This window comes from Dromiciops gliroides, chromosome 5 (assembly GCF_019393635.1).
Source record: "Dromiciops gliroides isolate mDroGli1 chromosome 5, mDroGli1.pri, whole genome shotgun sequence".
In the NCBI taxonomy this organism is placed as follows: domain Eukaryota; kingdom Metazoa; phylum Chordata; class Mammalia; order Microbiotheria; family Microbiotheriidae; genus Dromiciops; species Dromiciops gliroides.
The window spans coordinates 58,191,201-58,217,483 of NC_057865.1; the positions used below are offsets into that span (position 1 = coordinate 58,191,201).

Here is a 26,283-nt window from a genome sequence, read left to right on the forward strand (position 1 = left end):
TCTTTCACCCCTTCCCTCATCTCTTCACAGATCATCGCTTCCCCCAGCAGTTTGAAAAACTTTGGTCAGTATGACAAAGGACAGTGTGTTGCCCAAATGAGTACATCAAGTAACTGTAATAATTTTTAAAATGTCTATTTTCAAATATACATTAAGGGGACAATTGTGAGTCTTCTATTTTGGCTTCAATTTGTTACCCTTTTTAAACTAAAAAAACAAAAATAAGTGTGTGTGTGTAACTGGTGAGAAATGAAATGTCTTTCTAGTAAGGTATTGGTTTCAGACTTGTGGTTATCCATGAACCTGTGCGGCCATTGACCTCCTCCATCAACTGAACGATGACTTTTTTAGAATCTGGAGAAACCTAGGTCACCTAATTGAGTATTTTAATTGTTCTATAATTATAGGTTAGAGAAAACACATCCTCATGTTGACAGCAAATACCCTCTCCCTCCCTCCCCCCCCCCCACAGAAGTATAAAAGTTTCATGTTCCAAAGGTCAGAGCTGTTGGAAGAGTTAGTTGCCTTCTTAGCTTCAAAAGAAGCTTTTCTTTGCCTTAATTCACAAATGTTGGAGTACTAGACAGTACCAGTTTTATAAGAATGCCCCCTATGAGGAACTCCGCCAGTTTGATTGCATTTCCAGGCAGCTCTAACTCATATTAGACATTTACTGGAATATTCACCACTCAAGGCAGCCTTCCCTTATTCTTTTAACCACATCACTATGCAACAGTGAATTGGCTCATTTACAGAGCAGCTACAAACATCCTTTAAAAAGTGATATGATTATTTTAATAGGGGCTAGATGCCCACATTTGTTAGCCTGAATAAGCAGATTACAATTCCGTTCACAGAAAGTGAACCAAAGCTGGTGCTATGGTCGAAGAGATTATGGACAATTTTCCATTTCAGTACAAGATTTGAGACAAGTCAGAAGACCAATGAAAGCTGATGTCATATCAATGTACCTAAAAGAAAATCAGTTAGCTTGAAAATAGATAGCACTGATAATGTTCAAGGAACTATACTAGGTGTTACAGGTGACAAAAAAAAAATTATTACATTACTTCTGCCATGAAGCAGCTTGTAATATAATTGGAGAAATCAGGTATAAATACGTGAAGATTTTAATACATTTTAATAAATAACACAACAAATCCTTAATCCCATTACTTTCAGCTTCTACAAGGTGCAGGTCCTTCATTTTGGCATAGTGGATAGAAGGCCAGTCTCAGGGGTAAGAAGCTGATGGGGTTCAAGTCTTGCCCTTGATGAATGACCAGGACCAATCATTTAACCTCTCAGTGCTCCAAAGGCAATTTTTGAAGAATGCAGATTACAAGAGTAGGTACTAATTTGCCATGGTAGAGAGATTTTCCTAAAGCAGAGTAATCACAGGTGCCAGCCCAATCCCCCAAAAAAGTTAGTAATAATAACGTTAATCAGCTAAACACCCCACCCAAAATTGTTCACCAATGCACCTAACTCTAGAAGAGAAATTATAAAAGAGGTTATAATTTACATGTCAAAGTGGGTTATAATAAAAGTTATAATGCACATCCAAACATTCCATTAAGTAGCTATTTGATCCTTGGCAAACCATTTGCTCTTAATCAGTCTCAGTTTCCTAATCTGTGAAATGTGGGTGATACAACCTATATTATCCACAAATGAGCATATAGCAAACATTTTATTGTGCCCTGGGAATATAAATGCAAAAGTAAGATACTTCCTGCCTTCAAGGATGCTTACATTCTAATAGCTGAAGTTAAACTCTACAGAGGAACTGTAACCTAGGAGCAGTGTTTTGTCTGGGAAAGCTATCTTCCTTTCCTTCACCTATCCTTTCCAGGGACGGTGGTATGGACCAGATTACTGATCCCAGAAAAAGAAGGGAATGCATTGTGGTATGGCTGGGGCCTGAGATCTCTCTGAGATTTCTGTGAACTCTCCCACTAATCAGTGGCCCAGGGTCTTGGGGCTGATAAAGAACGCCAGTTCAAAGGCTGAGTTGAAAAGCTTAATGTATAGAAATGATTTTAGAAACCATAGATCACTATGCCTGCCAAATTTAGTATGAGCCCTGTATAACTTCAAAATGTTTTAAATACATTATTTCATTTGATCCAAGTAACCAGAGTGAATAGAAATGTTAATAAATGGTCCTTTAATCGATTAAAGGAGAGTTAGGTGGCATGGCTTAGATTCAGGAAGACTCGCCTTCCTGAGTCCAAATCTGGCCTCAGATACTTGCTAGCTCTGTGACCCTGGGCAAGTCACTTAACCCTGTTTCCCTCAGTTCCCTCATCTGTAAAATGAGCTGGAGAAGGAAATGGCAAACCACTCCAGTACTTCTGCCAAGAAAACCCCAAATGGGGTCACAGGAAGTAAGACAACAAAAGTGACCAAACAACAATGCTCTGCATGTGGGTATACATCTCTCTCTATAGAGATGCCTAGATGTGTACACACACACACACACACACACACACACACACACACACACACATACACACAGAGTACTTTCTTTACAACAACCCTATGAAAACAGCAAGTTGCATATCATTATGCTCAATTTGCAGATAAGGGAATGGAAGCTCAGTCAAGCTAAGAGGTTTCCTCGAAGTCTCAAGATACAAGTAAAATGATGAAGGTGCAGAACCTGAGCCAAGGTCTTTTCCAAGCATTGATGGCCTTCCAATACTTCATGCCAAATCTCCCTCCCACTGATATGTGCAACTAGTCATGGTATGGTGGCATCATTACATACTTTTCTTTGAGAAACAAGGAATTCAGTCATTCTAATAGATGCACTGAATGCCCCATTAATTTGATTTATAAGGAATAAAAGGAAACTATTCTGTTCAAGGAAGAGCAACTTCAGGATAGGAACAGAAAAATGATTCGAGTTACAAATAATTAACATTTTTTTCCCTTGACACATGGGACTAATCTAAATATGAAAAATTGATATAGTGCAGGAAAATAAGAGCAACCACTGGGAGAAATCAAATGTACGTGTGTATATGCACTCAGTCTCTATATACATCTGTGTATATAGTTATATCTGTGTATATAATGGGTTATAATAATAGTTATAATGCATATCCAAACATTCCATTAAGTAGCTATTTGATCCTTGGCAAACCATTTGCTCTTAATCAGTCTCAGTTTTCTAATCTGTGAAATGTGGGTGATACAACCTATATTATCCACAAATGAACAAATGAGCATATAGCAAACATTTTCTTGTGCCCATGGAATATAAATGCAAAAGTAAGATACTTCCTGCCTTCAAGGATGCTTACATTCTAATATTTGAAGTTAAACTATATAGGCATAGAGAGATAATCTACGTGTGCATAGATTATTCATTCTCCTGAAGCTTCTAGCAGCAAGCAGATTTTTTGCAAAGAAAGCTATTTGTATTTGCTCATCATTTCCAGGGTCCATAATCAGCAACAGAGGAGGAGCATGTGGCATATGTAGGACAGATATATTTAAAAGAAATACAGTTACATGGCATTTTTCAGGTTTTATATAACAAACAGGCAGCAATTTTTAAAAATCCCTTTTTCTTCCACAAATCCTAAAACTGTACAGAGTACAGACAGCATAGTGTAGTTAAACTCCTTTGTTTGGAGTCATGAAGACTACAGCTTAAATTCTGCCTCTGACACAGCGTGGCTAGGTAACCCTGAGCAAGTCATGAAACCTCTTAGGGATTTCAGCATCTCTTTAAGACTATAAATTGTGGAGAAAGTGCTGGCCTTCAATGGAAAAAATTATCATGCTAACTTTCCCCATGCCAGATGTGTCAAAAACAAGGCCCCCAGGGCACATGAGACCCATGACATTCCTGAGTACAGCCCAAACATTATTAAAAAGTTCTTTCTATCTGATTTTAATGTATCAAAGTATTTCAATGGATGGACAGATGGATGGATGGACAGACAGACAGACAGATAAGCATGAGATTTTCTAAGTCAATATGTGGCCCATCAGTATCTTTATGTATAGTTTAGTGCCCCACCTATTTTTATTTGAGTTTGACATGACCACCTTACACCCAAGAAAGCACAGATACAAACTCCCTACCCTCTGTCTCCCTGACATTTACAAACTGTAAGAACTTAGACAAATCATCAATTTCTAAAGGTCTCAGAGGCCTATTCATTTATATATAGGGAGATTACAAGCTGCATTGTGCAGAGGGAGTTACCATATGAAGATGAGTTCTCTATGTTAAAGGAATTACTTCATATTAATGTATTTAAATGTGACTGAAGTCAAATCAGTTGCCAGTACTTACATAAATGAGTGACCTATATAGAGCTGACAAAATGTCATTTTTGTCACTGAAGCACATATTATGATCCTTTGCTCATCTTTCAAAGTGACTACTTAAAGCAAAGTCTACCTCTCATTCCACTGCTCCTCCATTAAGCTCTTTGTCTTGAGTTCTTCTGCCTTATCTACCAATTCAAATTCAATTAAGTAGAATCCAACTTACAACTATGAAATGACTACTATATGCTATAGTCAAGGACCTCAGATGATCATAGGGGTTAGAATTGGAAGAGTCATCAAAGACCTTCTACTCTAAACTTTTCACTTTACAAATGAGGAAAATGAGGCCAGAGAGGTTAATATTGGAAAATTCAAAAGTAAGTGTTCCTCCCCTCAAGAAGTCAAAATATGTGACAAGGAGGGAGACTATCACAAAAAGAGACACTACACATTCCCTCTGGAATACTTGTATACCCTTATGTTGGGTCCCTATCAGTCATAAAAGAAACATTTGATTGACTGGAACTATCTTTTAATCCCCAGGGACTAGAGTGATTTATTTTACCCATAGTACTCTTAATGGGACAGCTAGGTGGCACAATGGTGTGTTGTTTAAAATCTAAGTGTGGTGTCTAAAAAATTCTAATGTGTGGTCACCTTAAATTAGAAGCTTTAGCACCAGTCTTTGGGCATTAAGCATTTATTAAAGCATACTAGGTATTAGAAAAAAAAAAAGAACACGTGGAGTTACGAAAAGGCCTATCTAGCCTAGAGTTCCAGCCTGGTCTGGTTCTTCCTCAAGTCCTCTGCCATGAGCTTGCTTCAACCATGAATTCCCTCTCAAACTGAGTGTGGAAGCTTTTTATAGATCTGGAGCAGAGGCAGTCCTTACACACTGCTTCAAGCTGATTGGCAGGCATTATCCAAATCCATCGATTCACTGGACTTGAGAGTGGTCTCCAGTTGAGGTTAAAGTCCTTAGCTTCTGAGAACAATACCTCCTTAAGGGCCAACGGGGTGTGGTTACAATCTAGTTAACTTGAAGTAGGCTAATCAGCAAAGTCAATCACTCTCACTTAATTCAATCAGTTTAGATTAATCTTCAGGTGAGCCTTTAAGTATCTGCCAAATCCTATTGTTTTCTCACTATGGCTAGAACACCAGGCCTGTTGTCAGGAAAATTTATCTTCCTGAGTTCCAATCTGGCCTCAGACACTTAGTACTGTATGAGCCTGGGCAAGTCAGTTAATCTTGTTTGCCTCAGGTTCTTCATCTGTATAAAATGAGCTAGAGAAGGAAATGGCAAATTACTCCAGGATCTTTGACAAGAAAACCCCAAAATGGTGTCAAGAAGAGTCAGGAATGAAGAAATGACTAAACAACAGGCTCTTAATATATAATCTTATTGAATTGAATTATCTATCAACAAGCTTTCTTCCTCGCAGATGCTAAAGTTCTTTTAAGAAGTCCATGATCAAGGAAGCCACAGAGCTTATGTCATTTGAAAATCCTCTGAGGATAAATGTTAAGAAATGCATAAAACAGGGAGATATTTACTGGCCAAAAGTGGTCATTAGTTTCACAGCAAACCTTCCACTCATGGCCACAATTTCTGTACAGAAAGCTGAAAAAACAAAACTGCATTGTATCCTTAGAGCTAAGTGCTACAAATCTTGTGTACTAGTGAATTTTCACATCCTACTTGAGTTGGAGAAACAATTAAACAGATGCAAATTAGAATTTATATTTCAAATAAAATTTGATCTAATGATGAGATAATTCTCCCCCTTTTTGATTCAATATTTAGCTTGACCAATGAGAGTTTTTAGAAGTAGTATTTCAGGTGAGATATATAAGCACATCAGGTCTTTGAGAGAAGGGACTGTTTTTTCATTTTCCAAAACACTATAATTTCTCAATCAGTAATAAAATGTTTGATACTGCAAAGCACTGTGCTAGATAGGAGAAAGACATAAACAAAAACAAAAATTTCATTTCAAGGGACTTTCATTCTACTGATTGGGAGCTTTGAAACTACCCCATAGCATGACTAGCCAGCTTACAAGATGAAGTATTCTTTTGTAAACATTGGGATAGAGTCACTTTTTCCATTCAACTAGGATAAAGACTCTTATGCACTGCTACACTTCCTGAATTTTCAATAATTATTGATTGATGGTAATTTCCAATTCTGGGGCTAATCTGTAGCCCTTTTAGTTTCAATTTCCACTTACAGAAAATATGGGTGATTATTTCACTATTCAAGAGGTCTAATGAGTTAATGAATGCAGAACTTTCTTCTTACATTTTGAGTACATGCTAAATAAAATTTTATTAGGGCAAAAATAATTACTTTGATTGGAATCTGCCTAGGACACAGAGTTAATACTCATTCTCTCCTGTTGTAAAAATTCCTTTCTGAAGACATTAATCACCAACAGTGGCAAATAATTGGCAAAACTAACAGTTGCCAAATGCCACTGAATCTGTGATGATTTTTAAGCTTTTTCACATTAAAATTCTTTAGATAGAGATGAAATTTCTTTGTTCCATATTTGTCTCATCTACCATGAAACCAGAATTTTTTTTTGCAGGGCAATAAGGCTTAAGTGATGTGCCCAGGGTCACACAGCTAGTAAGTGTCAAGTGTCTGAGGCTGGATTTGAACTCAGGTTCTCCTGAATCCAGGGCCAGTGCTCTATCCACTGTGCCACCTAGCTGCCCCCCCCCCCGCCTTTTTTGCAGCAGAAAATCTTCGATAAATGGACCAAATACCTGTTAGGTATCATTTGAGCCCCTTTAAGGACTTCAGGATCTTTTTCCTATAATTTAATCGTTTATTTTTGCAGTGTCCTTGTAGTGTACTGGAGGAAGGAGAAGGGGAGTAAAAATCCCATATAGGGTAAAATCCCACATGAAAGAAGTAGGAAAGGGCTTATGGAGTGGTGATTGATAAGGATGAGGATGGATTGATGAGGTGGAAGAGGATTCTTCTGCATCACTTCATAAAGATCTTCCCCATGTCTCTGTGTACCCATATCTCCATGTAACTCTGTCTCCGTGTAACTGTGCCTCCATATCTCTGTGATGAGAATGCAGATGGATTGGTGACGATGAGGATAAGGATCTTTAGGAGAAAATTAAGGGATGAGAGGATTGCACTGGGGGAGTGGGAAGAGGAGAGGTGGAATGGGGCATCATTTCATAAAGATCTTCCCCATGTAACCATGTCTCCGTGTAACCATGTCTCCATGTAGCCATGTCTCCGTGTAACCACATGTCTGTATCTATGTCTATGTCTGTGCCTGTGTGTCCATGTTGATTTTTAAAACTTTGTGTTCCTCCCTGCCCCCCAAGAATTCAAGCAGATCAATATGAGCAGTCATGTAAAACATTTCCACATTAGCCAGGTTGTCCATATTTCTCCATTTCCATGTCCATGTGTCTCCATCTCCATGTGTCTCCGTGTCTGTGTGTCTCCATGTCCATGTATTTGACAGCTTGTTTGACAAAGAAGATGGAAACCCAGGACCATGATTGTATTAAAATTGTTGATTTAATCCTTCAAGATCTCCAAGAAACAGATAGAAAAACCCAGATTATTCCTGCTCCACAGATGGTTCCTGGCTCTGAAATGATTTTTTGGTAAATTGACTTTTGGATATGCTATCATCACTCCTGAGGAGGTCATTGGTCCCTTCCTTTGGCTTCTTCAGCATGAGGCTGAACTTGAAGCCCTGACTCTAGTTAACAAATCAGAAAAAAAGCAAAATGAGTGAGCAGGTATGCTTTTGTGAGTGGTACATGATTTCGGGATGCCTATAGAAATATCAAGAAATATCAAGGGCTCTGGTATTGCCCTTAAGAATGTGGCACAAAGCAGGCAGCTAGGTGGTGCAGAAGATAAAGCACCAGCCCTGGATTCAGGAGGACCTGAGTTCAAATCCACCCAGAGACACTTACAAGCTGTGTGACCCTGGGCAAGTCACTTAACCCCAATTGCCTGCCCCCCTCTCTCTCTCTCTCTCTCTCTCTCTCTCTCTCTCTCTCTCTCTCTCACACACACACACACACACACACACACACACACACACACAATGTGGCACAAGTCCAGAGATTGCTTTACTCAATTTTGCTACCAGCAGCAATAGCTGTTAAAGTGGCAGGACAGTCCAAAGGAGATTCTCACCGTGCCTGAGGTAGCACCCTTGTTCACCTATATGCCAAGCATATAGATGTGCTGAGGAGAAAGGCATAAGAAGAATGTAAAGGTAGGATGATAACCCCCTCCTGAGTAATACAAGATTTATTAATTAAATAAAAGATGATGCAAGGTTTTAATGCTAAACTGAATTTTAATATCATTTTTAAGAATTAGGACGAGGGCTTGCAGTGAATTGGATTTATATGAAAAAGGGGTATGCAAGGTCACCCACCTCTCTTTCTCCCCTGGAGGCATAATATTCCATTTTCAATGGTATGGTCCCAGAGCTGGAAATGACTAGGAGGTTGGGGCAGGCAGATTTAACATGTAGGCAAGAAGATGACCAAGGCATGAAGTGAAAAATAGCTTCAAGGGCTTAGCTAGGGCCATGGAAAGCCCTCCATAATCAGGATGGCTGATCATTCCCTATGAAGGTCTCCTTGCTGTTTCTCTGTTATTAATATTAATTCATTCATTCAATAGCAATGAAAACTGTTCTTACTATAATAACATAGTTATTATATTATTATAAAATATATACATATATTATTTTTGTTGTTGTTTTTAGTTGATTTGTCATGGCTAACTCTTCATGACCCATGACTTCATGAGTTATTTTTTGGCAAAGATACCAGAGTGGTTTTCCATTTCCTTCTCCAGCTCATTTTAGATGAAGAAACTAAGGCAAACCAGGTTACATGACTTGCCCAGGGTTACACAGCTAGTGTCTGAGGCTGCAATTCAACTCAGGTTCTCCTGACTCCAGGGTCCAAACTCTATCCACTGTGCTACCTAGCTAAATACCCAATAGCTTGAAATATCCAATTGTCTTTTTATGATGTGGGAATGGAATTTGGGAGAGATCCAGGGATCTAAATACCACTTATTTATTAGAGAGAGTTGCTTTAGTTGAATGATGAAGTCTGAAGTCAGATTACAGAGGCTTTAGAAGAGAGAATGTGGAGGCTCTGAGAGTAGATAGCTTTCTAAAAGAGTTGAATTATGAAGGTAAGGAGAAGAGATATAGGAGGACAGCTAGTTGGGGTGGTAGGAACAAGCAAGATTTTTTTTTTGAGGATAAGGGAGACACAAGCATATTGTAGTCAATAGGGAAGGAACAAATAGATAGGCAAAGAATCATGATAAGAGAATGGGAATGATGGTGGAGGCAACCTGCTATAGAATATAGGAGGGGATTGATCAAGGGCATATGTACAGGTGTTGCTCTTGGCAAAGAAAAGGGCCACCTATTCAGCAGAGAATAGAATAAAGTAGTACAAAGTAGGGGAAGACATCAGAGGGATTCAAGATGAAATTGGAGAGAAGGGGCCCTTTGTGAACAGCCTTGATACTTTCAATGAAGGAATGCCTGGGTGCCTCAATTAAGAAGGCTTAGGGAAGAGGGCAGCTAGATGGTACAGTGGTTAAAGCACTGGCCCTGGATTCAGGAGGACCTGAGTTCAAATCTGGCCTCAGACACTTGACACTTACTAGCTGTGTGACCCTGGGCAAGTCACTTAACCCTCACTGCCCCACCCAAAACAAAAAAGAAGGCTTAGGGGAGTTGAGGGTGCTGTAAGAGGCTAACAACTGCTGTGGTTAGTGGGACATACAGAGAGATGGGATGGTAAAAGATTATGATTGGATAGTGGAAGTTTGGAGTTCATGAACATGAAAGTAGCACGAGTAGGTGCTACTTGCCCTCCATGAAGCTGAGGTGGGGAAGTAGGCTATGGAATATGAGTAGACTGAGGAACAGAAAAATTGGGGTATTTGAGGAACATCCTCTAACAATGAAGGCAGAATCACAGAATTTAAGAGTGTAAAGGCACCTCTGTGGCTATCTTTAGTCCTCCCTATGCACAAAAGGAATACTTATTACAGTGGTCATCCAGAGTCTACTTGAAGACCTCCAAGGATGGGGAAGCCACCACCTCTTGAGGCAGCCCACTTCGTATATGGACATATCTAATTGTTAATAAGTTTTCCCTAAAATCAAGCTTACATTGGCCTCTTTCCCATTCAATGTTTTCCTTGTTTGTCCACAAGGGCCAAATGGAACAAGCCTGAGACCTCATCCACATGATAGTGCTTCAAAAACATCACAGGGCAGCGAGGTGGCGCAGTGGATAGAGCACCGGCCCTGGAGTCAGGAGGTCCTGAGTTCAAATCTGACCTCAGACACTTAACACTTACTAGCTGTGTGACCCTGGGCAACCCCAATTGCCTCACTAAAACAAAAACAAAAAAAAAAATCACATCCTTTCGGAGCCTTCTTTAGGCTAAACGTGCCAAATTCCTTTACTCACCCTCACCTGATATGGACTCAGGACCTTCAGCCATCAGGGTCATTCTTCTTTGGACACTTTCTAGCTTACCTTGTCTTCTTAACCACGGATTCTAGTAGTTGGAGCAGAGAGGAATACTGTGACTCCTTTGCTGAGATGACTGAGAAAGGAGAGTGAATATCCTGGGAGTTAGTATGTGATGGCCATTGAGATCTGGATGGGGTGACAATTCTGAATAGTAAAAGGCATCTGAACGGTGAAATCTGCTGTAGTGAAGGGAGAGTCTGGAAGTGGCAATGGTAAGTGAGGAGTGTTATGACTCCCTAACCAGTGAGATGGTTGGTAATTGGACAAGACCTGATTCAGGGTTGGCCCTTAGTAGTTTTGGTTAAAGAGTGGAACAAAATCAGAAACTTATAGTTCATTCAATACTTAACAAAGGTAGATTGACAGCCATGTATGGGAAAGGATATATACATCAAGGACGCTGTGAGTTAGTTTAGGTAAGTGATACTCTCTTGCCTCTGAGTTTCCCATTTTGGTCTTCTAGCCAATGATCAGAGAGAAAATGGAGCTCTCCATGGTTGTCTTTTGAGAATATTTAAATTTAAGGAAACTAGTTTGCACGGGGGTGAGGGGATTAGGAAACTGTGTCCACCATATTGATATATGAGGGAAACTATGGCATTTTCATTGTCATCTGCTGGGAGATAAGTCTCAGGAACCATCAAAAGATAGAATTGGCAAGAGAGTTCTAGAGAGTATAGTCAAAGGGGCAGCCAGCTCTGGAAATGATGGAGGTGGGGTATGGTTGAGATGGGTAAGAATGAGAGGAGAAAGTGTGCAACAATACTTGGGAAAGGGATTCTTTGGCAGTATTGCTGGACTGGGGAAAGTAATAAGGGGTAGGGATTAAGTCCAAATAGAATGTCCCTGGGTGTCTGAGATCTTGAATCTGGAGCAAGGTATAGTAGGGTTGGGCAGTATTAATAACAGCTGGCATTTCTGTAGTGATTGGATGTTTATAAAGCATCTTATGCACATTATCTCATTTGGTCTTCACAACTCCCTTTTGACATAGATGCTATTATCATCCCCATTTTATGAGGTGACTGAGGCTAAGAGATTTTAAGCCATTTATCCATGATCACAAAGCGTGTCTGAGTCAAGTTTTGAACTCAGATCTTCCTGACTCCTAGTCCATTGCTCTATCCACTGTGCCACCTGGCTGCCTTTGTCTTTGGTGGATGCCAGACACACAGATAGAAGGTAGATGTTGCTGTGTCCTGGTAGTATCCAGAAGTAATGGGTCTCCATAGCCTTATGGCTGCGTGCCAGAATGCCTGAAAATTCAGTTTCAGGGGCAAGGCCTTTAAGTGTTTGACTTTGGGTATTTGGGGAGCCCTGAGGTCTCTAAAACCAAGCCTTATGGAGAGTACCAATAAAACCCAGAAGAATCGTGGCCCTGAGGCCTCTGGAAAACTAGTCAGGAAGTACTGCTGTGTCCTACAAATCTAGAAGAACTGCATTGAATCAACCAAGAGCAAGACCTGGATGTTTGGGGTCACAAAAGCCTCTGAAAGACAGATGGGGAAGAAGGAGGCACAAATCTGATCATGGCATTCCTAGACTCAAGAAAATCCCATAGCTCTCTCTGGTCTCTGGAATCAAATACAAACGCCTCTGTTTGGTATTTAAATCCTTTCATAACCTGGCTTCAATCTACTTTTCCAGTTTTAGGACATAATCTTTTCCTCCATATACTCTATGGTCCATCCAAACTGGCTGTCCCTCACACGTGACATCCCATCTTCCTCCCATCTCCCATTTTCTGCCTTTGCATAAGCTCTCCTGAATGCCTTGAATGTCCTTCTTCCCTTTCACCTCGTAGTATCCCTAGCATTCTGGAAAGCTTAATTCAAGCCCCATCTCTGACATAAGTTCTTTCCTGGTCTCTCACCCCACTTCCAAATAACCTGGTATTTAAGATACTGATATCACAGATTTAAAGCTATAATGAATAACTTCATTTTGCTGATAAAAAAAACCAAACTGAGCCCTGAGGGTATTTGCCCAAGGTCACAAAGGTACCAAATGACAGAAGTGGAAAGTGAACATAGCAGATATTTAATGAATGCTTATTGATTAATTGATGTAACTTTTATCAGCAATATGTTAAGTTTTGTATTGGAAAATAGGGTTGGAAGCATCTCCAAAACGTTACAAATACTCCTGTTTTTGCACCAGTACATTATTCACAAGGTCATGTTGCACTTTTGACCCAAATGGGGTCACAGAGAGTCAGACACTACTGAAATGACTGAACTGTATTGTACTGTGTAGTACCATGTCGTATTTGTCATGTACCATGTATTGTGTACCTTGTATCAGGTACCATGTATCATATAGCAATCCTTTTGTCCAGTATCTTTTGACCCAAGTGGGGTCACGAGATGTCAGTCACTACTGAAATGACTGAACTCAAACTATCCAATGACTGAAATCAAACTATCTGCAATGAGAATTTTGAATGATATAAGATTTTAAAGAATCATAAAGTGTTAAAGATCGGTTAGGTTAATGACTTACACACAGCTAGCTATCTTATACTAAATAAAGCCTAGACTCAAACTCAGGTCTTTTGATTCTAGATTTGTGGGACTTCCATTACACTCTTCTTGACCCTTTTCTATCTATAATGTCTGAATGAAAGATATACTAGTGAGATGGCTTTCAATTGTCATCTGTTAAGTAAAATGATCTTGGAGAGAAGGTTCTGGAGGACTGAAGGAGAATGTTGTTGTCGAAATTGTATTGGTGTGAAGTGAAAATTCCCTTGAGAGATGAAACTCCCTTTACCAATACAGATTTGCAACTATTATGCAACTTACGGTCTGAGAGATATATGGTGTACCAAGAGGCCAATTTGTGATGGAGGAAGTTCTCGAACCCATGTCATCCAGACCCCAAGGCCAATCTATACTCACTATATTTAATGTTTATATCACGTTGTTTATGACAGAGAAAGTAGGTGATTAAACAGCATTGAAAATGTATTTAAAAAGGGGGGGTAGTTAGGTGGTGCAGAGCATAAAGCACTGGCCTTGGATTCAGGAGTACCTGAGTTTAAATCTGGCCTCAGACACTTGACACTTACTAGCTATGTGACCCTGGGCAAGTCACTTAACTCTCATTGCCCTGCAAAAGAAAAGAAAAAAAAAAAAAAGAAAATGTATTTAAAACACATTAAAGATTTCTCCCCCTCATAACATTTAAATTATCTGTACTTACTCTTTATTCTGTGTTTTTTTTTTTTGTTGTTGTTGTTGTTTTTAGCGACGTCCCAGCAGATGGCCAGCCATGAAGTTTCGAAGAGGCTCTGGACACCCTGCGTATGCTGAAGTTGAACCTGTTGGAGAAAAAGAAGGTTTTATTGTATCAGAGCAGTGTTAAAATTTCTAGGACAGAACACCAGTACTGGCTTACAGGTGTAAGACTTTAACTTCGCCTATATCTTTAAAAAAATTTATAAAACAAAGAAAAAAATAATGGCGCCCTAAGCTGCTGTAGCCTGAACAAGGGATGATTTCCGGATCAGCCTTGCCTAAGAAAGCTGGGGAAGGGAATTTGCAAAGATACCAGATTATGCTGAGCAGTAGTTTTCTTTAATAAAATGACATACAGTTCACTTAGAACATCCTCAGTGGACTGATTAGAACACTGACATGACCACCATGCTGTTGGCTTAGGTGTGGGTTGCATAAGAATCAAGGGAAGAAATAAAGCTTTAGTTCACAAGGGTTCTATCCCCCTTTGGTTTCATATGTTTTCTGGGGTCTCCGAGGTAATAGGTTTTGTAAACTGATTATGTTTCTAAAGGAAAAGACAATAATTAGTATTTTAAGATGGTAAAACAAAACCAATTCATACAGGCAAAAGAGGGACTACATGCAAAACAAGCAATTTCTAATCTTCAGAAATGAAAAATGGCAATAGAATTTTGGTTTTCAACATCCACTCTCACCTGTTCAAACAAGTTCATTACTTTTAAGTGTGAACCATTTTCTCAAGAGGAAGATTAAACCATGCCTCCCACTTTTAAGGAGATACATATCCTCTCCATCTATAGGGTGTAAAGATATCACAAGTTTTAGGTGAACCTTTGGCAAAGAAGCTCCCAATGACCTTTTGGCGAGGCACAATTTCTGTCTCAGAATGTCAAATCTGGATTTTTTTTTTAGAAGTATTGCCTGCATGGTCTACCTATGGAGTGAAAAGAAGGTAACAGATGGTCTTGGATGATAGAAGGAGAAGGAAACACAGAAGAGTTTCTCAGGCATTTTGTGAAGCAAAACTATTGAGGAATTTCAAACAAATAGGTGTGGATTTGAGTTTGTTTTGGGATTTTTGTTGTTGTTGTTGTTTTTGGCCAGGTCAGTACTAATGGCCTGTTTCATTGTTGATTCTTGCCTAAGAAGCCATTCAATTTTCCAGCACACATCCCCAGAGATTAAAAAAAAAGAAGAAAATGTTTCAGAACCCTGCTGATTCATACAGTAATTTTGTTTAAAGCACATAGTAGTTGCATAAATATAAATATAAATATATATATATATAAATATATTTTTGTTTATAGCTAACACAAGGCAGGCTCTTGTGACTGTTAAGACTGCATTTTGTCATCTGGACAAAGAAAATGGATTGCATTACTGCATATTTCCATTGAGTTGTAAAATAATCCTTAATATTAGAATATTTTTATGTCCCATGGGGAAAGTGGTTCATTCTATTGCAGTGCCATACAATTTCCTGCCTACATGAGCCACTCTTCCATTTACATCGACCCTTTCCTTCCCAGATTTGGTTAAGAAGAAATTAAAAGCTCCTTAAATGAGGCCACCAGTCATATTGGCCTGGTTGGACTAACCACAATCCAGATGTGAACATCCTTACTGGAAAAGGAATTTTAAACATTCTTTGAGGAGGAAAAGGGGTTAAAATATACACTGAACTTCTAAAGTTGAAATTCAAGTACTGTGTGTATGATTCCATTGCCATCTTGACTTATGAACCCTTTACATTCTGTACAAAGTGATTCCTATTAAGGTACGGTGTTCAACATTTGCAGGTTCAGGTCTCAAGTAGCATGCTTATATATTATAAGTAGCACCTTACTAACATTTTAGAATGTATAGACAGTGTCTGAATCCAATGACTTCAATCCACTAATAAATCATGATTCTCCTTAATAACTGTCTTCATGAAGTAAACCAGTAATGTTTTTTTGTTTGTTTGTTTGGGGTTTGTTTTTTGTGTAGTACAGTTTGATTTTTTTTAAGTTATCCAACATGGCATTTAAGCTTTTTTTTAGAAGTTACGTATCAGTCATCTTAAAGAATTGAAAAGCAAGTTAAAGTGAAGTTTAAGATGACCATCTTACAGCCATATGCCTTCTCATTTTTTATGAACTGTTCCAACACATGCCTTGTGGGTTAGATTTAGTTATGTAGCAATAACCAAATGACTTGCCAATTTAACTGGTGCAACTGGTACTCTAAGAATATTTAATGATCACGTAGACAACTTCCTTCTGGGATGCTGTTCTCTGGTTGGTTTTTAAAGTAAATTTGTCTTCCAAGGGCAGTAATTGACAAATTATTCTATTAAGCCTATATGTAAGTTTGATTTCCTGCATATTAATGGAGGAAACAGAAGTTATTCCAAAGCCCATCATAGCTTATATGCATTCATATGCATTGTAAGGATTAATAATTATGTGAAAAATTTTCACAACTGTAATCTAAATTACTCAGTTTGCCTAAATACAAAACATTACAGACAACCTTAGAGTAGAAACATTTGGGGAGGACTATAGGGAAGAAGTTCTCTCAGGTCACATCAGAGATGTATTATAATTTGATAGTAGGATGATAGCCTTAACTGACATCTTTCCTCTTTCGTATAATTTGTTTTCTATTATATACCCCTATTCTGTGCTTAGATTTCCCTGCACAACTCTGTCGTCTTAGAGTATAAAATGGAAATTGGACTTCCGATATAGAGAGTGTGACTGCATTAATAATATATATTAATAACATGATACTTATTGTGGCACACATATCTAATAGCCATACAAATTACAGTGAAACAAAACAAAAGAATATGAAGAACAAACACAAAGAAAATTAAATTGAATGTTATTTGATTATACTGTCCTACTGTACTGCATAGTGAGAACTGATGTTGTGGATCTCAAATAAGGGCTAATGAGCCTGGCTTACTAATTTGACTATTGATATCAAATGGAAGTTGAGCAATTGTTACTGGACTGCTATAAAGCCATAAGCTAATTATCTAAGCCCTTTGGACCTGCTTCCTCATAAAGAAGATGGGAACATGGCATTGCCTTGATTATTACAGTTGTCGACATTAGCATTAAAAAAGATAAATGTGGAAAACATCACTGACATCACATACTAAGATGGAAAAATACTGATGGGTTGGTACCTATATAAATGTTTCTCTTCCCCTTTTCCATTTGACTCAATGAATTATTGCAGTTTAAGGCTTGTAAATATTTCCTGAGAGCAGGAGTCAAATAGGACTGACTTAAACAACCCAAAATTCCTTCTTCCTTGAATATTAATTTAATTGCATAATCTTTACAGGAATCGTGACCTAAATCTATTGTACTAGCTCCATACAATCTAAGATTTTCTCTTTATCATCTAACCCAACTCCCTTATGGTTATAACTGAGACAGAGAAGGCTCAGAAAAGAAAAGTGTTCTGCCATAGTTATTGCTAAGACTAGGGCCTAGAACTCAGGCCTTCTGATCCCCATTGTAATTTCCAATTAGATTTTGCCATCTACCAATTCTGAAGCAGCTAAGGTTACATCAGTGCATTCATTAGGTAGAACGTTAATCTCAAGTCCTATTGTATTTGCTTCATTGCATTTTCTACTGTATCATACAGTAACTCTCACCATGCTACTCTATGGTATTTTTACAAATGAGTTTAATTTTAAACTAGTTTATTTGACAAGGAAATCAGGTATTGGCTAATGTAGTTTCTTAGCTTTTTTTATCTCTTCATCATTGCAAATGACTTAAACTTCCTTCGAAGGTAAAATAACCTGTTTTCATATTAGGCTTTTTATCCATTCCCCAATGTTCACCAGCAATAGCTTATGAGACCAAGGTTGTTTACTCTGACCATACTGAAGTTGGATAGTGAACTAGCTCCCCAAATTAAAAGAAGATAATTGGTTGTGTTACATTTGGGAAATTGAGGTGTTTTTAAGATCTTAAGCTATAATTTGAAACCAAAATCCATCTTTTAAACATTGGTATTCTTATGGTTATGCTATATACCTATAAATCATGGAATGTCTCAGTCCCTAAAGGATTCATCTTATGGGTCACCTAATGGGAAACAGTGGAATTTATAATGGGCTGTGATAGACTGCAATATATTGCTAATGGAAAATTCCATGTGAGTGAACATATAAGATAATCAGAAATATGTATGCCAAGAAAAAGAGATGAGAAGTCAAATAAGGGTGGAAGAAAAACAGTTAGACAATCCAGATGCCTCAATGGTATCTCTGACATGTGAAGAGGTCTATAAAAAAGACCTTCAGTATTATGGGTTGACCCCTATATAAAAATGTATGGCAGGATGTGGTCAAGAGCTACACCGGATGAAAAGGCATGAATCAATTGTGAGCAATAATTTTGGAGGAAATACCCAACAGATTTATCTAATTACCTAAGGATTCTTTAAAAAGGGGTAATAGATAGCTTCCTTGCCTAGAGTATGTGAACATTTAGAGATTTGAGTATTGAAAATAGCACTATCTGATGATATAATTTACTGTAAAAGATATTTCTTTGCACTGTTCTGTAGCATGGTTTAACTCAAACATCTAAGAATAATATTTGATGCAATTTATCCAGAGATGAACATGAAAATTACTTGATTCAGCTTATCATGCTGAAAAAAAATCCAGTATTATACACTGTGACAAACTTCATTTGGTAAAGAGATATGCTTCAATAGTGATACGAATAATGATTTAGGGAGTTGTTAAGACTTGGTTTCTAGACTTAGCTCAGTCACTGACTCAATGTGTGATCCTGGCACTACTTAGTCTTTGGAGCATTAGTTTCCTCATCTGTACAATGGGAAATATAAATCTGCCTACCGCAGTAGTTCATCATGAAGAGGAAAGAGCCCTGAATCTGAAGTTAGAGGCTGAAAATCTTCCAATGCTACCCGCCTATGCCAAAGTGCATAACCTAACTGGGCTTCACTCTACTCAATGGGGCTGATTGGACCAGCTGGCCTCAGAGGTCCCCTTCTAGTACTAGTCATACAATCCCCAAGCTGTTCAAATTGGATAAGGCAAGTAAAGATCATAATGTGAAGGCCTACAAAGATCACATTGGATAAAGCCTGTGAAAATACCCTGTGAATAACAAAGTGGAGTTCACATGTGAGGAGATGGCAATATTCTTACTTCCATTACAAAGGTTATATTAGTGTTCTCCAGTTTAATTTTCTCCCTAATTGTAACTTGTGACAACCAAATAACTTCACACTATCCCTTGTGTACTTGGTCCCTTATTAGGGTCTTTTCAAATTTGGACAGTTCTGAATAATGTTTTGGTTTGTATGGTTAACTTAGCTTCTTAGTATCGCCATGTTGCCCAGTTTGTTAAATGCTTTGCTCCCCTGTGCCTGAAAAATGTCCTAAAAATCTAGCTGGCTCTGTACAAGTGCTTTCCTTGTTTCTAATCACAATCTTTTGCCAGGGCTTTAAATTGTATGCAACTTTTGATCAGAAGTGATAGATCATTGGCATTATGTGGAATATACAATTCAAATTTTCTATCACATTCAAGTCAAGGTATTGCTCATTTTGCAGCATCTGATTAGAGAATTTTTTAAGAAAAAACAAATGTCATATATTGGCTATGCCATTTCATCTTTGTTTCCAGTGATAGAATAACCACATTTCCTAGGCCAATTTAAATAGTTACTAGCGTAGTATCATGAAGGTATGTAGCTAGCAGGAACTTTAAAGATTACTTAATCCAACCACCTTATTTTGAAGATGAAGAAACTGGGGTCAGAGATTGAAGATTTGTACCTGAGTCTTCCTCCTTTAATGCAGTGGCTTTTGTCATTCCATCACATATTTTTCTTTTCATTTGTGATATGGTTTCACAGTTGCTAGAGAAATTCTGGGACGAATTTATTTGAATCTTGCTCTTTTGAGAAAGAACATAATTTCACTTTTTTTTTACCTGTGTTTCTCTTATGGCTTCTCAAATTTTATTAACTTTAGGTTTCTTTAAAAATTCCAGAAGCAAAGCAGTCTTGGTAGTTTTTAGGAATGTTAATTATACTCTGAATGTTAATAAAACAACTAGAGGCTAAAGAATATAAGTTTTAGGTTCATAGGTCCCTGCTCCCTCATTTTCAGTTGTATTTTTAATCCATAGCCTTCATTAGTGAAGTGTTTGTTATCATGAAGCTTTGTGTCCAAAGTACCATTGTAGCCAATTGCTTACAATGTTCATTTTGCAAAATTTGGAAAGCTTCTTCATGAAACAGGATCCTATATGGCCTTTTCTTCACCTCTAACTTTAGAAGGAATGTCCTCATGGCTTTGACTATTATAGCCTTTTAGGAGAGATAGGGAGATGTTTCTCTAGAGGTGTTTTTCTGTCGATTAACTGTTGACTAACCTTAAATTTGAAGATGAAGTAGATGAACCAATATAGGCAGTCTACATTGTTGAAGTGGTGACTGACCTAGACATAAACACTCCTCATCACCTCTCTTTGACAAAGTCCTCATGTTCATGTGTCCTTCCTCCCAACAATTTGTACACTATGCCCATTGAAGATCTGGTCATTTATCCATCATCCCCTGTTCCACTTGGTCCTTAGCTTCTGACCTTGTAATCGCATGAAATGAGCCTTCTTGACTCAACTTGGGCTTCACACAGAAGTGGAACGAAGGCAAAAAAAAGTGTTTCAGACACCTCCCTCAAAATGTTCCTTTATCATTGTTCCTCTTGTTTCATGGAAGAATTTCCCTGGGTTAGAATAGGTGGAGCTGACTGTGGCTTAACATTGACCTTTTGCAGAAGTGGCTTCAGTTGTCTTGCTCACTTTGAGCAAGAATACTGACCCTCAGGATTAGAATGCTCAGTACAGTCTAATGTACCATTCAGAGTATTGTCTCATTTGTGTACTGTACTATCCATATTTTCCCTGATCCATCCCACAACTCTCTACTCTTACTCTTAAATATAATTATTATTAATTAACATGAGAATTAAACAGAATCTTTTAAATAGGTCATGATGGGCTTTTGGAAAACTTCTGAATCTCACGAAAAATCAAGATGTGAAAGCAGCAAATAACTATCTACATGTAACTGTAATAGCACATCAAATTCCATATGAAGACATTTAGGAGTATAGTCATTTAGCCATGCCCCCCCCCAAAAAAAAAAAACAAAGTAAGTATCTGAGTCTCATTTAGGGACTTTAACTTTTTCCCCTAAATATTTAGAATTACTGAGTGGGAAATGGTTTTAAAAATCAATGGAGTAATGCATACAAAAATCTGACTTAAAGAATGATGTTGAATCCATTTTGACCAATTTCGTTTTGCATAAAAATACCTCAATGATCCCCACCATTCTTTTGCAGCAGTGACTTTTTTTTTAATGGTTCCCCCCTCCCTTTAGTGTCTCTGTACTTGCAATTAATAAACAAGCATTTGTTAAGTGCCTACCTTATGCCATACATTGTGCAAAATGTTGGGAATGCAAAACAAAAGCTTTCCATGACCTAAGTGTCAATAAAGAATTGTGCAACCCATGTTTATATTTTGTTTATATTTCTATAGTAGTTGATGATCTGCAAAGTGCTTTCCAAATTTTTTTTGATCCTTACAAGAATCCTATGAAGTAGGTACTATTATAATTCTCATCCTCCACATGAGGAAACTAAAACTGAAAAGAAAACAAAGAAGACTCAGTAGTAAGTTACTGAGGCAGGATTCAAACTCAGGTCATCCTGACTCAAAATCCAACACCTTACTCTTACTGTTTTAAGATTTCGACTAAATTATTATTTCCCATCATGCACCATTGCCCCCATCTACCTGAGGGAAAGGGAATGGAAGTGAGAAACAGGGTATTAATAATAATTAACAAAGCTCCTGGCCTATCAGTCTTCCCCACTTCAGTGCAATGGGCAAATATGCTTCTGGAACCACATCAAAGTCTGGACAATTAGAAGAAGCTGAAACACAAATTGGGCATGTCTCCACAAAATAAGAGAACAGGCAGAGGGGTGTGGAATTTGGCATAACACTCATCTCTGCCTCCAGGATGGCACCCATACAGATGATCCCCCAGTCTGCCAAACTATGTAATAAGGTTAGTTTGGGTCTGAGGTCTAACCAAGAATAGATTCCCTCCCCACTGCCATTGCCTTTATTATTTAATAAGAACAGATGTGTTTGTTGTTGTTTTTTAATTTTCATTTCATGTCACAGGAGAGCGTAAGCCAGAAAGAATTTTCCTAAAGGGAGAGGCGCTAGGAATATGGTGCAACTCTGGAAAGGGCCCACATATTACATGCCTTCACTTTCTTCAGAAATGTCCTTGTTGAGACCTTATAGTACAGTGCAGCAATCTTTGAATAGGGAAAACCCAGATTAATCTATTTTTATAGCTCAAAATCAAGTCTTTTTGGGTGCCCTCATTTTGACAGCACTGAAAATGACATTAGGTGAAATCAGGTCTTCCTTGCTAAAAGGCACTCTAATCATTTTAAGGACGGTAATAAAATCATTTCAAACAAAGTCATTTTGCGTATAGTGGAACATGGGCACAAGTGTCCTGGTTGGAGAGAGAAGCTTTTTCACTGACTTCTAAGAAAAACAAAACAAATCTCTCTCATATCTGAATGGGGAGCGCAGGGGTTGCAGGGGAGCATGGAGAAAGGAACACTTGGCTAGCACCTTGGAAAACTACTATTTTTAAGGCAAAAGAAAGGGGGAAAAAAGACAGGCTTTCTGGTATGCCAATTGGGATCATGGGATTATTTACTGCCAGGAATTTACGACTGTTTCTGGTAATTCTGTCTGTAAGCATTTGAAGCATTAAAGGGAGAAAACTCCAGCACCCCAAAGGCTGGCATTCCTTACACAGTAGTTGACCTGGGGTAGAGAATATTCCTACTGCATTCCTAAGTATAATTGCTACCTTCATCCAGATCAGAAAGTCAGTCAATTAATGTTCCATAAGCACCTATTATGTGCCACATACAGCAATAAGCCCACGACATGACTTCTAAAAGAGATCAAGATTGGGGAGGAAATCTGATTGTGTATAGCTGAGTCAAAAGCTTATCAAAATGAAGAACCCCAGACAGGGGAATGATGGAGATACCTGGCCAATGAGTTTTTCACTCTCTCTATAGGCTCTATGTCTCATCTCAAGGGACTTTGTCTTTCAAGGAGATGTAGGGTTTCCCAAAACTAATCACAAACAAAACTTGCAGAAATGAACAATTTGGATTTGTACCAGCACTTTGGACATCATTACCATTTTTTCCTGCCCTGGAAATGGAAATGTTTCATTCCAGGGCTACATTCTTCAGTAACCGATATAATTATTGATTTTGATTTTCTTGAATTACCTGAGCCTGCAAATGTAAAACCCTTGTGTCTGAATTTGCACTAATGATGTTTGATAGCAAAAGAGGTGTGACATACAGGAGCCCTCTGCTTTAAATACGAGAATATGCAGATATTACATATTTTCTATAAACTCCTGATTGTTTTTAACTATAAGATTACATGTCTCTAAGTTTGAATGTATTCCATTATAAGATATTGATTTGCCACTTATTTTTTTCTGGGGATTTCTGTATTGTTGCAATAATTCATTATATTCTTTCCCCATACAGCTTTTTGAAGTTAACTTTCTTTGCATTTTAAAATTTTGGTTCTGCTTAGAGTATGTTGGAAATCGTTTCTTGGTAGCAAAGATATAAGAAAGCCAGTATATTGACTGGGAAGGAGGCAGAATTCATATTCACAGGCCTGGAAACTAGTGATGATCAAATATTCCTTTTATCTTCTTTGTTATTGCTATTTTCACAATTAATTTTGTTCTTCACTTTCAGTTGATGTCAGCAAATTTGGGATTTTAGAAGGGGAGAAGGAAGCAATTTCTGTAACACTACTGTCAAGTTTGACTACATATTAAACAATAAAAGTGGTTTTGTTTTAATTTTTTAAACACCTTTAGCTATGTCTGTCAGCGCTTTTATTTAGGAATAAGACAACTGACATTTATACAGAACTTGAAAGATTGTAAAATATCATCAAAGACCACTATGATAGATAGTTATATATCATCTAATTTGTTCCTTAAATTGATCCAGTAAAGTAAGCATTGCAAGTCACAACATCATTAAATCTAGAGCTGAAAGGGGTTATTCCATGCAACATCAGGTAACGGGTAGCACCATAGTGCACAGACAGCTAGGCCTAGAGTCAGGAAGCCCTGAATTCTAATTCACCCTCAGACACTAATTGTGCTTGCTGAGCAAAACACTTCACCTTTGCTTGCTTCAATAACCCCAACTGGAGAAAAGAGCTAATAACAGTACCTATATTACAGGATCTTTGTGGAGAGCAAGTGAGATAATATTTGTAATATACAATGCATTATGACTGTTATTACTATTATTGTTAATCCAACCCCTCATTTTACAGATAGAGAAACAGAAGGCTAAGAATGTGAAGTAACTTGACCAAGGTAATACAGGTAGCAAACATCCAGGGTAGATTTTGAATTCAGGTTACCTTGCTCTAAAGCCCTTGCTCATTGCACCTTGTTAAACTGCTTCAGTTATAGTACTCCCTATTTAGATGCCAAAACTGAAAATGAGAAAGGTTAAGTGACTTGCTGAGGACCACATAGAGAGTGAGTGTCTGAGGTGAGATTTAAAACCAGGTCTTCTTGATTAGAAAGTTAAGCACTCTAGTCATAGTCACTCCACTTTGATGAATAGTATGCATTTATTTAGGAATACCCCAAATCATCTCCACACTGACCCTCTGAAAAATATTCCTGCATCCAAGTCACTAGTTTCCAAAGTATTTGTGTTGCTTTGGGCAGTTGTTCTTTTCTTAAGCAATTTTTCCATCTCTTTAAGAAAGCAATGTTAATTAAATGAGTGGCTCACTAGCAAAACCTAAAATAAAAGTCTGTTGAACAAGGAATAGGCAGGAGCTACTGCCAAAGAATGACATGACTCCAATACAGTGAATCATGGGAAAATTATTCTCAACCTATGCCCACCATGCTTAAATTCATTTTGATTATGGCTGTTTTTAATTTTTGAGCTCCAAAGAAACAATGAACTATTTTATGTTGTTGTTGTTTTTAGAGTTTTTTTTTTCCCCACTGAGCATTTTAGTGACAAAGTTCTATGGTGGTTCAAGTCATCAGATTGTCTAAGTTTGGTTCTCTCTTTTGCTGTTTGGTTGGGAAATAGAGGCAAATAACAGTACTTTATGGCCCCTGTTAATAAATGATAAGGACTACAATAGTTTGCCTCACACGGTGTTTTGAAAGAATGAAAATACTAATATTTCTATACTGTGTAAATCCCTCAGGAAATTAGTTCATTTTGGATTCTAACTGTTCTTCCTCCTTGTAGTATCCATCAGCACTTCACACACACACACACACACACACACACACACACACACAGATTGGCAAAAATAGTAATTATGGAATGCAGAACATGAAACTCTTTAGAACACTGGTCAAGGACATTTATTTAGTATTCTGGGCAATCTTATTTTTTGATCCTTTATCCTAACGTTCTATCAGTTGTTTGCACTGTACAAATTCTACCTTGATTTTTCACAATAAAATCAGAACTGCTGTTTTTAAATGTGCGGACTGACTTCATGTAGTGAGAGGTGAAAAACACTGAAAATTGTATCTTCTTCCTCCCTTCAACATGCAGACCAAAAGAGAAAAACCCTAAGTCTGTTCAATTCAAAATCGTATTTGCCTAGCATTTTTTGAGCCACTGTATTGGAAATGGTCCAGGGTGTTGTTATAATTTGCTTTGGTGGGAAAAGAAAACTAATAATGACCAGTTTGCCTGTTAAATTGAGAGCATAAGCTTCTTCTGTGAAAGAAGTAAAGATATTCTTTTAAAGAGTCCCATAAAATATAGCTACACAAAGCTTGTTCCCATGGGACTTTCTCTTCATTACTACAGTATTTCACTGGGGCTCCATTTTCCCCCTAGTTCCTCAAAATACTTTTTTTGCTGTTCTCTTCCTAAGCCTCTATATCTCAACCTAAAGATGGGATATGGTACTCAAAAATAGATGATGTTTGTATAGTACTTTCAAGACAACAAAGGCAGTGTGCT

At 37.9% G+C, this 26,283-nt stretch overlaps 1 protein-coding gene across 2 annotated transcripts in view; it reads left to right on the top strand.

Annotated features, from left to right (window-relative positions):
- PLXDC2 (plexin domain containing 2) overlaps positions 1-25,863 on the top strand; it is a 501,202-nt gene extending 475,339 nt beyond the window's left edge. For both annotated transcript variants that reach the window (XM_043966481.1, XM_043966482.1), the window contains exon 14: positions 14,122-25,863. In XM_043966481.1, the coding sequence (XP_043822416.1) occupies positions 14,122-14,238 (117 nt within the window). In that variant the 3' untranslated portion in view covers positions 14,239-25,863. The remainder of the gene's footprint in view (positions 1-14,121) is intronic.
- Positions 25,864-26,283: the final 420 nt, after the last annotated feature.